Genomic DNA, 16,710 nt, shown 5'->3' with positions numbered 1-16,710 from the left:
GGCAAAAATGCAGTCACCAGCAGCAATATATGGCAGCTCCTCAAAAAATTAAAAATAGAGTTACCTTATGATCTAGCAATTAAACTTCTGAGCACATTCCCAAAAGAACTGAAAGCAGGATCTTAAAAAAATCGATTTTTTAAAGATTTTATTTATTTATTTATTTATTTATTTATTTATTTGAAAGAGAGCACATGAGTATCAGCAGGGAGAGGGGACAAGAGAGAGGTGGAGAGACTCTCAAGCAGACCCTGTGCTCGACGTGGAGCAGGACACTAGGCTTGATTTCACGACCTTGAGATCATGACCTCATGACCTGAGCAGAAATGAAGAGTCAGTCGTTTAACTGGGTCACCCAGGTTTCCCAGTCTTTTTTTTTTAAGATTTTTGTTTATTTATTTATTTGACAAAGAGAGACACAGGGGGAGAGGGAACACAAGCAGGGGGAACGTGAGAGGGAGAAGCAGGCTTCCTGCAGAGCAGGGAGCCTGATGTGGGGCTCCATCCCAGGACTGTGGAATCATGACCTGAGCTGAAGGCAGACACTTAGCGACTGAGCCATTTGGGCTCCCCACAGGCTCCCCAGTCTTGAAGAAATATTTGTAAACCTGTGTTTATGCCAGCATTATTCCCAAGCACTAAAATGTGGAAGAAACCCAAGTATCTGTCTACAGATGGAAAGATAAGCAACATATGCTCCATATGCATAACAGAATATTATTCTGCCTTCAAAAGTTAGGAGATTCTGAAATATGTTACAACATGGATAAACCTTGAGGGCTAAGTTATGCTAAGTGAAATAAGCCAGTCATAAAAAGGCAAATACTGTATGATTTCATTTATCTGAGGTACTTATGGGCTCCTGCGTGGCTCAGTAGGTTAACTGTCACCTTCGGCTCAGGTCATGATTCTGGAGTCCCAGGGCTCAGTGGCGAGTCAGCTTCTCCCTCTGACCCTCCCCTTCTCGTGCTCGCTCTCTTTCATTCTCTCTCTCTCAAATAAATAAATAAAATCTTTTTTTAAAGGGGCACCTGGGTGGTTCAGTGGGTTAAGCCTCTGCCTTCGGCTCGGGTCATGATCTCGGGGTCCCAGGATCGAGCCCTGCATCAGGCTCTCTGCTCAGCGGGGAGCCTGCTTCCCCCTCTCTCTCTGCCTGCCTCTCTGCCTACTTGTGATCTGTCATATAAATAAACAAAATCTTTTAAAAAAAATATTTTTTAAAAATCTGTTAAAAAAAAAAAAAACAGAGTGATAAATACACTGCTAGAAACATGCAATGGACTTTCAGAAATCTCCTAACCAAGATCTAGAAGCAGAAGCAGAGATCAATACAAAGTCCCAGGGTGGGCTCAAGGGCACATCTCCCCACCCACCTCCCCAAGCCCCCTGGGGTGTAGCAAGTAGTTTTGTGTGAATGTGGTTCATTTTTGTGAACTTTGTGGGTGTGAGGCAAGGGCCAGCCTTCTGCTGCCATTACAACTTTTCATGTTCTTTTTTTTTTCTCTCACTGCTAAAATATAGTTGTAAAAATGGTGATGTCATTGAGGCAGGTGGAAATTTTAGTATCATCCTTGAGGGTTTATGAAAGTGCTTGAAACCTTAACCCACCCCCATAAACAGTAATATGTACAAAGAATGAAGTCGTCTGTGAAAAAAAAAAAATATTTACGATCATTACAGTCTTTTTTTTTTTTAAGAATAGTGGATAACTAGAGCATTTAAATATCTAAGAATACTCTTTTGTTTTACTTTCAAAAATAGTTAGCTGTGATCATTTGTTTAAAAAAAAAAAAGTCTTCAACTGGTTTCTGATCTATTATTACAATCCCATGTGACCTGGTCAAGGCTAATGAAACAGACATATTTGAACAGTGAGTTTTGAAGCTAGGTAACAGTTCCCAAAGATAGAAAACAATGAATATTATGGATTTGTGCACTGGGCCTTAAGAGCCCTGTGCTGTCTTGAGCCTCCTTACACATACAAGTAGTACAAAGAGTTTAAGACAGGGGTATCAGGGCCCGCTGGGGAAAAACTTTCCTGTTCTCATGAAGAAAAACCTCTACCAGATATTTTGAAACCTCTTACCGACCCTTGGCTAATCTTCAGCCCAAAATGCAATGTAAGGTAGAGCTAATCCCAGAAAGCTGGTTTAAACAAACAGCCACCAGTCTACTGTGTCTTTGAAAAGTCTGATTTTCCTGCTTTGCTCACACACATACTGTTTGGCAAACAGTCTGTGACTCTGAGGCAAATGATGAAGCCGTTGTTGGGAGGTTGGAAGGTTCACGGCAGCTTTACGAACACTGGTATTGAAAATACCCCGTATTGGGACGCTTAGATGGCTCAGTCGGTTAAGCATCTGCCTTCAGCTCAGGTCATTTGGCTCAGGTCATGATGAGGGTCCTGGAAGACTTCCTGCTTGGCAGGAAGTCTGCTTCTCCCTCTGCCTTTCCCTTAGCCTATGCTCGCTCTCTCTCTCTCTCCTGCTCTCTCTCACTCAAATAAATAAATAAAATATTTTTTTTATTTGAGAGAAAGAGAGAGTAAGCACAAACAGAGGATGGGCAGAGAGAGAAGCAGACTCCCCGCTGAGCAGGGGGCTCCATCCCAGGACCCTGGGATCATGACCTGAGCCAAAGGCAGACACTTAACACACCCAGGTGCCCCTAAATAAATAAAATCTTTTTTTTAAATTGTTTAAAAGATGAAAGAGCTAAATCCTCAAATAGAGCAGTAGGTCAATAGATAATTTTTAAACTGTTCTATCAAGAAAAGGCAGTATAGGGACGCCTGGGTGGCTCAGTTGGTTAAGCAGCTGCTTTCAGCTCAGGTCATGATCCCAGCATCCTGGGATCGAGTCCCACATCGGGCTGCTTGCTCCACAGGGAGCCTGCTTCTCCCTCTGACTCTGCCTGCCACTCTGTCTGCCTGTGCTCGCTCTCACTCTCTCTCTGACAAATAAATAAATAAAATCTTTAAAAAAAAAAAAAAAAGAAAGAAAGAAAAAGCAGTATAATCGTATTATTTTTTTAAAGTGGTGGTAACTACCAGGAGAGTATGAGTTTCTGTATAATGATGTTGAGAAAAGCAGGAATTTTTTAATTTTTCTTAAGGATAGGTCCCATGCCTCTCATTAAATTTGTAAGAAAATAAAACAAGAAAAGAGGGTTTTGATAATTATTTTAAAAATAAGTCCCACTGGCTGCTCTAGGAAGAACAAATTGAAGAAGACTGACTATCAGAGTGCCTGGGTGGCTCAGTGGGTTAAAGCCTCTGCCTTCAGCTCAGGCCATGATCCCAGGGTCCTGGGATCAAGCCCCGAATTGGGCTCTCCGCTCAGCAGGGAGCCTGCTTCCCTTCCTCTCTCTCTGCCTGCCTCTCTGCCTACTTGTGATCTCTCTCTCTCTGTCAAATAAATAAATAAATAATCTTTAAAAAAAAAAAAAAAAAAAGACTGACTGTCAATAATTTTACCTTGCCTCTGACCACAAGGCAAAACAATACAAAATAGCCCTGCGATGCACTTCTAGGGACCAGTTTTCAAAAGAGAGTATTAAAGACTTAAAGCACTGCCTAAACATTGTATAAACTAGCACATGGAGTCAACATGAAGGGCCTATGTGATAACATGCTTTCTTCTATTTATTTAAGAGAAAAAAAAAAAAAAGCAGCTTCCCATACAGCTGTAGGTCATTCTACAAAAAAAAAGTCATCTAGCAAAGCCCAATATGGCACCTGCTTTGTTCTGGTAAGGCTCCAGAATGACAAGATTCCACAGTAGCCAAATACATGGAGCAGAGGGACAGCCCTGGGTGCACAGCAGGGCACTGAGCAAGGTCAAACACCCCAGAGACTTGCCCTGGTCACTCCACTGGCAGAACAGAGAGGCCCCACCTACTGTGGGTACAGGAGGGTGCAGAGGAGGGGCAGGACAGAGACTAGGAAGCTGGTCTAGACCAAGATCCTTGAGAATCAGGAAGCCCTTGTTAAAATAAGGATCTAGACAAAGCGTACAGACAGCCTGGGCCTCACATCCCCGTGAGGAACGTGAGACTCTCCTGGGGTGCAGGAGGTCAGCTACCTCTTCGGAAACAGGCTCTACATCACCTGTGCGTGTCCACATCTGGAAGACATTGTCTGATCACGCCAAAGACTGGCAGGTGTCCTACTGTGTCCTAGCTGCTTCCCTAGAGTGCTGGAAACCACAGCCATGGTCACTGTCCTATTCTGACAAGGTAGCACCAATGTTCACATGCTAAATTACACAGCAGCACTTGACCACGCAGCCCCAAACCCGGCATGCGCAGGGAAGGGTGGGAAAGAAGCCACACACCCGCGCTTCCCATCAGACCCACTCAGGGACCATCCCGCTTCCAAGGAACGCTGACTCTCCCCTCTCAAACAGATCCATGGAAAGTTTTCTTTAAATAAGTATTTCCGGGGCGCCTGGTGGCTCAGTGAGTTAAGCGTCTGCCTTGGGGTCAGGTCAAGATCTCAGGGTCCTGAGGTGGAGCCCCGCATCAGGCTCCCTGCTCAGTGGGGAGCCTGCTTCTCCCTCTGCTCCTCCTTCCCTTGTTCTCTCTCTCTCTGTCAAATAAATAAAAATCTCTTTAAAAAATGAATATATAGATATAGATATAGATATACATAAATAAATATTTCCATGGGGCATTTGAGTAAGAGTATGTATAAAGAATGTGCTGACTCAGGGTGCCTGGGTGGCTCAGTAGGTTAAGCCTCTGTCATGATCTCAGGGTCCTGGGATCGAGCCCCACATCGGGCTCTCTGCTCAACAGGCAGCCTGCTCCCTTTCTCTCTCTGCCTGTCTCTCTGCCTACTTGTGATCTCTGTCTGTCAAATAAATAAATAAAATCTTAAAAAAAAAAAAAAAGAATGTGCTGACTCGTGCCTTTTCTGGAGCATCTACTTAATCTGGCCAAGGGCTTTTCCACTTCCATGGAACATCCCTCTCTTGGGCGTGTGCTGGCCCCTTCCTGCTTGTACCCCTATTGCCACCTTTATTTGTCTGTCCCCTCTCTTCTCCTGCATTCACAAAGGTATCCTTCCGGAGGCCTTTCTTGGGGACCTCATATCTTTTCATTCTTTCTCTTTGAGGCACTGCCTTTAATTCTCAGCTCTGTGCTGATGGTAACAGTAGCTGACAACACAGGTGTTCACGATGTGCCATGCCCGTGCCTGGCACTGAGGGATTAGACGTGGTTCATGTCCCATTTTTATGGAAGTGAGGAAGAAGGGCTGAGGCTTCGTGGTGGGGTGGGAGGAGGGAGGTTGACGTAACCAGCCACCCAAAGTCACAGAGACACTGTCACCCTAAGGAGCACAACCGGGATTCAAACCTGGCCAGTGAACCTCCAAGCGCCCACTGGTAACTGACGCCTTTCCATACTTCACACAGTTCTCTATATTCTGTCCTTCCCATGGCCTTCCCAGACCACCAATCCTGGCATGGGGCTGGGGGCTTCAGAATGCTGCTGGCCTTGGTCGTCGCCATGGCTAACCTGTGGTTAGCTACTGTTAATGCTGCCTCTGCCTCTTCTTCCTCCTCCTCCCTCTCTTCCCACAAACAAGTTCCTCCTCCTGACTTCCTAATTTCTGCAGCCCTTACCTCATTCTCCACTTTACGTTACAGGGAGCCTCCTCTGAGCCCTCCTCTCCTCTCTAGTGCTCACCTTCAACTGGTCGCCTTGCCCTGTGGCTTTGACCTCCTCTGCCCTTGGCTAGTCCTCCCTGATCTCCTTTGCTCTCCCTATGGTCTGCACTCAGCAACAGACCCTCCCTCCCAGCCCAGTTTCCTTGGCCTCTGCTGGACTCTCCTTATCCCTACCCCTTCCTCCTCCACGAACTTGAAGCCAAAGCCTGCCCTCCCTCCCTTGCTTCCCCGTGGGAATACACCTTCTAACCAAGGTGGTAACCCTTACGTCTGCAAATGCCGCCTCAATTAGAAATCCTCATATAGGGGCGCCTGAGTGGCTCCGTCGGTTAAGCGCCTGTCTTCAGCTCAGGTCAAGATCCCAGGGTCCTGGAATCGAGCCCCGCATCAGGCTCCCTGCTCAGCATGGAGTCTGCTTCCTCCCTCCCTCTGCTCTTCTACCTGCTTGTGCTCGCGTCCTCTCACTGTCTCAAATAAATAAATATTAAAAAAAGAAAGAAAAAAAAAATCCTCATATAGACGGGCACCTGGGTGGCTCAGTCGGTTATGCATCTGACTTCGGATCAGGTCATGATCTTAGGGTCCTGGGATCCAGTTCCGATCTGGGCTCCCCGCTGGGTGGGGAGTCTGCTTCTCCGTCTCCTACTCCCCCTCCGCCTGCTTGTGCTCTCTCTCTAGCTCTCGAATGAATAAATAAAATCATAAAAAAAGAAATCCTTACACAGAAAAGGTATTTCATAAATATTCAATAAATCCAGTCAACGGATACCCACTTGTGTTTCCAAAGTTTTCTACCATATCCAATCACAACCTTCTTGCCCTTGAAACATGCAAGTGATTCCACTCTAACCACAGCCTGGCCTCACCTACCCCCTGAGTGGGTGGAGGCCTCACAGATGCTGCTGAGGTCTCCAGCATGTTCCTTTATGCCCCTCTGTCCCCAAACCCAGACAACTGTCCCACCTGCCTGATTCCTGAGCATTCACATGCAAGGCACTGCGGCAGCGCTGGGCGCTCCACTGATGGCGACACCCAGTGCCTGCCATGCAGGAGAGAGAGCGTCATACGCAGGGTCAAATGGTGACCCACCACCTATCTCTGGCAATACCGAAGGAGCCGTGCAGACAGCAGTGCTGGGACCGTCTAGCTGAGCGCCAGCCTCACCAAGACATTCACGGAGCCCTTGGTCCACGCAAGGTCCTGCTCCACTGTTTACCAGCCCTAGCAGCGTGGCAACGTTGCTTAACCTCTCTGCCACACCGTTTCCTCATCTGTAAGATGATGGTAAGTCAGCTACCTCTTAGGATAGTTGTGAGGCTTAAACGAGGAGCATGTGTAAAGGCTTTAAAACGGTGTTAGCTGGGCAGTCAGTTGGCTCAGTCGGTTGGTTAAGCATCTGACTCTTGATTTCGGCTCAGGTCATGACCTCCCGGCCTTGAGACTGAACTCCCCAGTCGGCTCCCAGCTCAGCGTGGAGTCTGCTGGAGGGTCTCTCCCTCTTCCTCTCCCCACCGGAGCACCTCTCTCTTTCTCTCTCTCTCTCCCTCAAATAAATGCTAAAAAATACATCTTTTTTTATTAAAAGATGTAATTTATTTGTCAGAGGGAGAGAGAAAGAGCACAAGCAGGAGAGCAGCAGGCAGAGGGAGAAGCAGTCTCCCTACTGAGCAAGGAGCCTGATGTGGAACTCGATCCCAGGACCCTGGGATCATGACCTGAGCTGAAGGCAGATCAACTTAACTGATCTGAGTTAACTTAACTGACTGACTTAAGTTAACTTAAGTCTTAAGTTAACTGACTTAACTGACTTAAGTTAGTTAACTGACTGAGCCACTCAGGTGTCCCTAAAAATAAATCTTTAAAAAAAAAAAAAAAAAAAGAAGAAAGAAAGAGGGGCGCCTGGGTGGCTCAGTGGGTTAAGCCGCTGCCTTCGGCTCGGGTCATGATCTCAGGGTCCTGGGATCGAGTCCCGCATCGGGCTCTCTGCTCAGCAGGGAGCCTGCTTCCCTCTCTCTGCCTGCCTCTCCGACTACTTGTGATTTCTCTCTGTCAAATAAATAAATAAAATCTTTTAAAAAAAAAAAAAAAGAACAGTGTTAGTCACAGGCTGTGCACAGTAAAGTCTGCTATTATTTGATATAAAGTGTTACAGGAAATTAGAGATAAAAGACATCTTTGCAAAATCTCTCTCAGGATCTCAGATACTGTCTGAAAGTATAAGGCCAGCTTGGGGGAAAAGGAGTATAAACAGAAAGTTCTCTCCCCCCGACCTTCACCTCTAACTCCAAACCCAGACTTCCTTTCTGTGCGCACACACAACCCCCGCTGCCCCCCACCCCTACCCACTCCTGCAAGCAGGAGTCAGTGCCCGGGAGCCCTCTGAGCCTGGAGGCTCCTGGACTCACCCTGTCTCTGGCCCTTAGGCTTTACAGACACAGTTGCTCAACCAACAACTCTTCGCTGAGGATCCATCCTTCCCCAGCTCAATGGGGGGCAGTGGTGGGCTTGCAGTCCCCCAGTTCAAAACCAAAAACTGACAAATGTTAGGAAGGAACAGAACGTGTGGGGCACGTGAGCAAGCAATAGAGCCTGCTGGGAGCAATCAGGAAAGGCTTCCCTGAAGAGGTGACATTTGGGCTGATACCTGAAAACAGGTGTCACACTTTGAGGCATGGGAAGGCAGGTCTCTGCCCTAATTTTTCCCACCATGACAATGCCTGCAGTGGGACCTACAGGTTGGACAGAGCCCTCAGGAAACGGGGCATCCCAGGGCAGGATCTGAACCTGGTCACTGAAGCCACAGCACCATGCTTCTCCACACACTTTGGGGTCAGGGCTGTGCTGGGGAGCTGCAAGCAGCAGGGTCCTAGATAGGAGACTTTGAGGTGTGCTGACTTCCTGCTCCTGCCTTAAAGGCGGTTGCTCCGCATGAAGGGTTACAGACTATTGAGGGGCACTTGGGGAGCGAAAGGACTAGGGGAAGAGGACTGGGGCAGGCGGGCGCTGGATGCCGCGCAGCTCTGCGCGGGGACATAGCGGACTCCAGAAACAGGCGAAGCTTCTTGCGGGGAAAACCCTCTTGGTCTCCAGGGGGAAAGCGGGCGCGAACGGGGCTGGGACACACCGTTCGAGTCCGCCGACCTGGAGAAGACAGTCCCCGGAGTGGGGGTGCGGGGTGCCTGCCGCTGTCAGCTGGCGAGGCTCACACAGGTCCCCCAGATCCGCGCCTGGCGTAGCCTCGGGGACATCGGCGGCTCTCCCCGGACCGTCCGCTCCACGCCTGGGTCTCGAGATCCTCGGCCGGGAGATAGGGGCGCCGCGCCGCTGGGGCCCAGGGGGCAGGGGACGCGGGGACCCGACCCTGGGGGCTCAGGGACGCGCGGCGGGCTGGGGGCCGGGCCGAGAGGGCACATGGCAGCAGACAGGTCCCCGGGCGGCGCCGACTTACCCAGAAGTTCGCCTTGAACAGTGCGCCCGTCATGGCCGGCGCGCGTCGCAGGGGACGAGCCGAGTGGAGCTGCTGGCAGGCGCCGGGTGACCGGACTGTGGCAGCCCGCTGTCCCGCAGCGGGCCTAGGGAGTCGCCCGGCCGCCCGGAGGCCGCCCCGGGTCCTAAACCACGCCCGATAGCGCCCGCCCAGGGCGCACAGCTCCTCCCGGACCGCAGCTCTGGAGTCCAGCGGCGACGCCCATGCCCACGCCCACGCCCAGGGAAAGCCCCGCGACCTGTGACCCTGGAATTGCCCCCTCGTTCAGGAAGCCTTCAAGGATTGCAAGAAACTGGGCCTGCCGACTTCCCGAATTTGACTCCCTTCCCGCCGACGTGCTCCCCCCTCCCCCGACCGAAATCCTGGCGGAGAAATCCAGGCTCAGCCTGATCAGAGGTTGCTTGGACCAGGTGTCAGCTCCGCAGAGCTTGAAGACTGACCATACCAGCGGACGTTTCAGCCAGTCCTGCGTTCTACAGAAGACGCATTCGCTACAGAGGAGCCCCTGGCCAGGTTTTCGTGTAAAAGTCAAGGAAAGGTCATTGACACTATTAGCCCTAGACTTTAGGTCCCTTAAGGCGTCCTTCCAAGGCCTCCAAGAGCTCAGCTCCTCCCTGACCTCCTCCCATTTCTCAAGACCCAAGACCCTTTTCCACCAATGCCACCCCAGTAGGAGCCAGAGCCTCCTCCCTCCCCCTGCACTCTTCTACCCTTAGGACATGCATAACCCCAGGACAAGGCCGACCCTTCCCTGCTTTGAAGTACTGTGGTGCTTTGGGACAAAGTACTGCCCTGACCTACCTGCCCTGAGCCAAAACTGTGGCTCAGAGAGGCTGAATGACTTGCCCAAGATGCCAGGGTATTAAACAGGTGAAGAGCTGGATTAGATTTCTGCCCTTCTAAACAGGGCCAGGGTCAAAGACAGATGTCACCCCACCCCACCCCCCCAGGGCAAATCCACCCTGGGCCAAGAGCAGGTGCTCAAGGAAGGGAAGATGAAGATCAAGGGTACCAAGACTGAGTACTCATGGCCACCTGCAACCACAGGCCTGAAGAGGCAAGCATTTGCCCCTTGGGTAGGTTCTGCTTCTGTCCAGACACAGCAGAGGGCAATTGCTGGGCTGATCTGAAGGATAGCTAAAAGATCCTGCCTGAAAATACCACACCCAGTCGCCCTGGGATGAAATCCCACCTGCAGAGTTATCCACAACTAAGAAGATGAAGTGACTCCAGCCCTGGATCACTCCAAGTGGCATGTACCCAGCCATCTGGGTGTCCATCCCTTTGGAAAGCAGTGAGGTTAGGAGGAGGGGAAGCCTGGCAGCACCATCTGGAGGCAGGAGAGGCCATGGTGGGCACCAGGAGGAAGGATGAACTGCAAGAGAGGTAAGAAATAGCATGAACTGGGGGTCTTGCCTTCAGCTCAGATTTGTGATCCCAGGGTACTTGGATCTTGTGCTGTGGTGGGCTCCCTGCTCAGCGGAGAGCCCGCTTCTCTCTCTACCCCTTCCCCTGCTCTTCATGTCTCTCTCACCTCTCTCAAAATAAATAAATAAAATCTTCAAAAAAAGAAAAATATATATATAGGGCTGGGTGGCTCAGTCAGCTAAGTGTCTGACTTCAGCTCAGGTGATGATCTCAGGGTGCTGAGATCGAGTCCCTTGGAGCCTGCTTTCTCCCTCTCACTCTGCTTCTCCCCTCTGCTTATTCTCTCTCTCAAATAAATAAATAAAAATCTTTAAAAAAAAAAATAGCATGAACCGGAAGTTGAAAGAAGTTGAAGTTAAGGAAGACAGCACCAAGATTTTTCCTGGAAGTTTTTAATATTTGGGGGCAGATATTTTAGACACAATTCTAATTGTCTAAGTTTTAACTTTATTTTTTTATATATATACACATTTATACATATACATACACATATATATATACATACACATACATACATATTTGGAAGTCTTCCAAATGTTCACAATGCCTATAATGCTTGATTTTCACAGCTCTGGGGCCAAAGATCCCTGAATTTTAACTCTCTTCCACCACCTGGTGGCAGAATTGAAAATTACAAATGCTTGTCCACACTGACAGAAAATACTATGCTTTCATTCCTCAACCTTATTAAAGTCATCGTCTGAGCAAGGTGTTGTGAGTAAAAAGACAAATAAAATATGTACTATATCTAAGGGTCTACAACCAATTGGAGAGATTTTACTAACAAAGTTAAATAGCAATAGCAATTTTGCTATAGCAATTTTGAAGTGACATTAAATGATCAATACTTTTAAGATAACCACTGTTAATATTTTGGCATAATCTCTTCCAATAAAACACATTTGTTGTACATAAAATTTTGAATCTTGCTTTTTTAACTTAACATTTCATAAGTTATCTTCTAAAGTCATTAAATGCACTTTTCCTAACAAAAACTTTGATAGCACCCAGTGTCAGCTAAATGGGACACTCTTGCATGTAGAACTTGAAAATCTCTAGGAAGAGAAATTTGGTCATGTCACCAAAATTTAAAATGCGCTTATATTTTGACCCAGTATTCCATGTCAAAGACATAATTCCAAATATATTCTCACATGGGCAAAGTGAAGTATGTATAGTTATTCATAGCAATATGGTTATTCCAGCAAAAGATATGAAACAGCTAAATGTCTATCAATGGAGAATCGACTCAGTAAACTGTGATATATCTTCATAATGAAATAATAGTCAAGCATTAAAAATATGAAGAAGTGGGCACCTGGGTGGCTCAGTGGGTTAAAGTCTCTGCCTTCGGCTCAGGTCCTGGTCCCAGGGTCCTGGGATCGAGCCCTGCATCCGGGCTCTCTGTTTAGCAGGGAGCCTACTTCCTCCTCTCTCTTTGCCTATCTCTCTGCTTACTCGTTATCTCTCTCTGTCAAATAAATAAAATCTTAAAAAAAAATGAAGAAGTTCTTTGTGTATTGATATTGGATAATCACCAGATATTAAGTGGAAAAAAAAGGATGCAAAACAAGCTGCCATTTGAGTAAGGTCAGAAAAATTCACACACGTGTGCGCACACACACGCATACACACACATATTTTATTTTTATTTTAGTTTTTTAAAGATTTTATTTATTTATTTGACAGAGAGAGATCACAAGTAGGCAGAGAGGCAGGCAGAGAGAGAGAGAGGAGGAAGCAGGCTCCCTGCTGAGCAGAGAGCCTGATGCGGGACTCGATCCCAGGACCCTGAGATCATGACCTGAGCCGAAGGCAGCGGCTTAACCCACTGAGCCACCCAGGCGCCCCCCACACACGTTTTAAAATGGTTCCCTCTAAGGAGGAGATCGGGCTGAGGGAACATAGTAGTGGGGGAGAACTACTTTTCATTTCATGCCCTTTGGACCTCTGAATTTGTGAGTTTATTACAAATGCCCCCAAAATTTAAAAAAACAAAGTAACAAAACAAAACAAAAAAAAAACCTCTTCAATATTATTTCTAACTTTTGCAAAATTTCCCATCGAGTGGGTATACCAATACTTCCTTAGCATTTCCCTAATGCATTCAGAAACATTACTCTGATAAATATAAAAAATATAAACATTTTTAAGGTTCTTGGAATATAGTGCCAAATGCTTTTCCAGAAAAGTTGTATCGTCTGTACTTTAAGCAGTGGAGGAAGGGGAAGTTTTCCCCAGAGGCTTCGGTGGAAAGATTCCCCCAGGGAAATGGGTGGGCTAAATGATGATGAGTTGCCAAAATAACAAAGAGCCACTGTCATCACCAATTCTCCTTCACACTCTCACGCAGTCTGATGTCTACATCCCTCTTCCTCCTTTTCCTCCCACCAACCCTTTCTAATCATTCTTCCTTAAAACTTAACTGCTTTCTTCGCATGTCTCCCCTCCTCACAAAGCTACCAAGTTTCCCTGTTGTCCATTGGAGTGAAGTCCCAAACATTTCTGCCTGACTTTCAAGACTTTCCTGGGTTTGGCTCCCCCCTGACCTTTCCGATCTCATTGCCCAGGTTCCTGCCCTCCCCCAACCCGAGCCAGTCAGGTTCCCTGTTCTGCCACCCCATCTTTGCCCACGCTTGGCGGGCTACCTGGGTCACTCTTCCTCCTGCTCAAGTTCCACCCGTCACCACTTCCTCAACTTCTCCAGCCCTGGGTGTCTTCTCACTTCTCAAATCTCTGGAACTTGTCATCCATATCACACACACTAGCCCTTAATAATGTATTATTTATATCCTAATGTTCTCTCATCTCTTACCTCCCCAAGAAGACTTCAAAGGACCCAAAGTGAGACTGACATTCTCTCCTGTTGTCTCATGGATTGGACAATGATAGATCCCACCGGGGAATTCATCAACAACAGTTCTACCAATTTTTCTTTCAGTCCCCATAGTAGGAGTCAGCTGTGTCAAGCCCAGGTCTGTCAAGCCAATGTCAAAATGAGAGGCTGGATTTTGTCAGTAAGGTGGGAAGCTGAGTAGATGGAGGAATGGATAAGAGGCTCAGGACAGACAGGAATGGAATACAAGGGACAAACATCCAGGAGGAGGCTGAAGGGCCCAGGGGCTCATGGCATGGTGGGTGAGGAGCTCTGGACTGCATGGAAGCAAGGGCTAAGGGTAGATACCATCAAGATTTGAATTTTCATTAGTTAATGAGTAACTTACTACACACAGGCTTGTTTTTCTGTCAAAAGCCACCATTAAGGCAAGCCACAGAACAAAACAAATTTATAGTATATTTTCCAGAAAGGATTCATAGCCAATATTTATATAAGGAACTTGTAAAACTCAAAAGAAACAAACAAACAAAACCAGACAACTTCATTTTAAAAAGCCGAACAGTCATAAGAATCGTTTCTAGAGAGAAGCCTGGTGGTGCTGTTGGTTTAGTGTCTGACTCTCCGTTTCAGCTCAGGTCATGATCTCAGGGTTGTGAGATGAAGCCCCATGTCGAGCTCCACACTCGGCATGGAGCCAACTTAAGATTCTCTCTTTCCCTCTCTCACTATAAAATAAATTAATTAGGGACGCCTGGGTGGCTCAGTTGGTTGAGCAGCTGCCTTCGGCTCAGGTCATGATCCCAGCGTCCTGGGATCGAGTCCCATGTTGGGCTCCTTGCTCAGCAGGGAGCCTGCTTCTCCCTCTGCCTCTGCCTGCCTCTCTGTCTGCCTGTGCTCACTCTCTCTGACAAATAAATAAATAAAATATTTTTTTTAAAAATTAATTAATTGAAAAGGACTGTCTCTAGGGCTGGGGCAGGAAATACAAGCTGAGAGCATCTTATAGTGTCAGAAAGTGACACACACACAAAACAATTAGGGGCATAGCAAAGAAATACAGAAGCCAGATGAAACCTCCCAGTGGGGTCGCCTGGGTGGCTTAGTTGGTTAAGCAGCCGCCTTCTGCTCAGGTCATGATCCTGGGACCCTGGGATCAAGCCCCACCTCAGGTTCCCTGCTCAGCACAGAGCCTGCTTCTCCCTCTCCCTTTGCTGCTCCCTACCACCCCTCGCTTATACTACTAGCTCACTCTCACTCTCAAATAAATAAAATAGAAAGAAAGAAAGAAGGGGCGAGGGAGGGAGGGAGGGAAGAAGGGAGGGAAAGAATTAGAGAAAGAAACCTCCTAATGGCCAAAGCTGGAACTGATATCAACAACAAAAATACTGGATTATGAGATTATAACCCAAAGTAGGCAACAACTAACCACAAGCCCATATGGATAGAATTGGGTACTTGGATACATAAATAAATGGAGAAATACAGATCTATAGGGCAGAAGAATTCCAAATAATCTATGTAGACAGTTCTTCCCTTACAGGGATGGAGCATAACTGCTCACCCTTTAGTGGAAACTGGAAATAGTGACTCTTCCAAAGAATGTTGTGTGGAAGGGGTCGGGGAGAGAGGAACCTTACCATGAAGAAGCTGACAAACCATACATCAGGCAATATCATTCACAAAGGAAAGGAGAAAGAAAAAAACCCAACAACAATGACAATTCACCTTGGTGGTACATACCTTTGATGTCATGTGACAAGAATGGTGCTTTCTGTCTGTAGTCTTCCAGCCAAAACCCATACCTTCAGTCTAAGCATGAAGAAAATACCAAACTTAAACTGGGAAGACATTTTATAAAATACCTGATTAATACCTCTTAGAACTCTCGCAGTCACCACAAACCAAGAAAGTCTAAAAAACTGTCAGAGCCCAGAGGAGCCTAAGGAGACATGATGAATAATGTGGTATCCTGGATGAGATCTGAGCGGGGGGGAGGACAATAGGTAAAAGTTAGGGAAATCCAATGGGGTAAAGGAGATAGAAAGTAAAACCAAAACAAAAGAAATCTCAATAAAATAAGGACCGAAGTCCATAGTGCATCAGTGTTGGTTCACTGGTTACGTCAGATACACCGTATGGATGTCCTGGCGTGATACTGACTCAGCCCAGGGAGGCATCAGGTCAGCTTCAGTTTACTGGTCAGAGTCGTACCAGGTCTCAGTCGGTACCTTTGGCCAAATCAACAGGTTCATATAGAAACTTGAGGATGCCAGCGTTCTAAAACAGACCTCTGTGGGGTATTATGCTAAGTGAAATAAGTCAATCAGAGAAAGACAATTATCATAGTCACTCATATGTAGAATATAAGTAATAGTGCAGAAGATCATGGGGGAAGGGAGGGAAAACCGACTGGGAAGAAATCAGAGAGGGAGACAAACCATGAGAGACTCTTGAGTCTGGGGAAACAAACCGAGGGTTGCTGGAGGGGAGGTGGCTGGGGGGAGGGGTAGCTGGGGGATGGGCATGAAGGAGGGCACGTGATAGGATGAGCACTGGGTGTTACATGCAACTGATGAAACATTGACCACTACATCAAAAACTAATGATGTGCTATATATTGGCTAACTGAATTTAAATAAAATAAATAAGTTTAATTTAAATTTAAATGAAAAAAAATATGATGGACCTCCACAGCTAATAGGATTTGCCAGCTAAGTTTGGGGCTCCTGGAGAACATGACTGAGACGGGTACTGCAGTTTGGTCTTCCTCTGCCTCAGAGCCATATCCATACAGAACTAACACAGCAGGCCGGGGACTGCTGTCCTGAGAAGTCTGCTTGCAAAGTTAGCCTGCGGCTGGTGTTCGGGAACCTTCCTGGTAAACAGTTCCCAACACTGATATAAAACTGTCCCCAGGGGCACCTGGGTGACTCAGTTAAGCATCGGCCTTCGGCTCAGGTCATGATCCCAGGGTCCTGGGATCAAGTCCCACATCGGGCTCCCTGCTCTGCAGGGAGCCAGCTTCTCCCTCTGCTTCTGCCTCTCTCTCTCTCTGTCTCTCATGAATAAATAAATAAAATCTTAAAAAAAAAAAAAAGCTGTCCCTAAAGGCTCAGAGTGGCTCACTATGCCCAAACTATTTGTATAGTGTGTTTTATGCTGAACACCTGTTTCCTTCTGGGAGTCTGGCATTTGGCTATGTGTTTAGGCAGAGCATGCTTACGTGACCAACCCCAGTGACCTTGGGTACTGAGTTTCCAATGAGCTTCCCTGGTAGACACATC

General features: G+C 47.2%; 1 protein-coding gene across 2 annotated transcripts in view; it reads right to left on the bottom strand.

Moving 5' to 3' along the window:
- The window catches only part of PSTPIP2 (proline-serine-threonine phosphatase interacting protein 2), a 71,515-nt gene extending 62,101 nt beyond the window's left edge, over positions 1-9,414 (bottom strand). The window contains exon 1 of one of the 2 annotated variants that reach the window (XM_032310063.1): positions 9,121-9,414. In XM_032310063.1, the coding sequence (XP_032165954.1) occupies positions 9,121-9,153 (33 nt within the window). In that variant the 5' untranslated portion in view covers positions 9,154-9,414. The remainder of the gene's footprint in view (positions 1-9,120) is intronic. The other variant, XM_032310062.1, reaches the window with a different exon arrangement.
- Between the last annotated feature and the right edge of the window lie 7,296 nt (positions 9,415-16,710).

This window comes from Mustela erminea, chromosome 13, assembly GCF_009829155.1.
Source record: "Mustela erminea isolate mMusErm1 chromosome 13, mMusErm1.Pri, whole genome shotgun sequence".
Lineage (NCBI taxonomy): Eukaryota > Metazoa > Chordata > Mammalia > Carnivora > Mustelidae > Mustela > Mustela erminea.
Note: the sequence above shows the minus strand (reverse complement) of the source record. Positions and strands in the feature narration are given on the sequence as shown.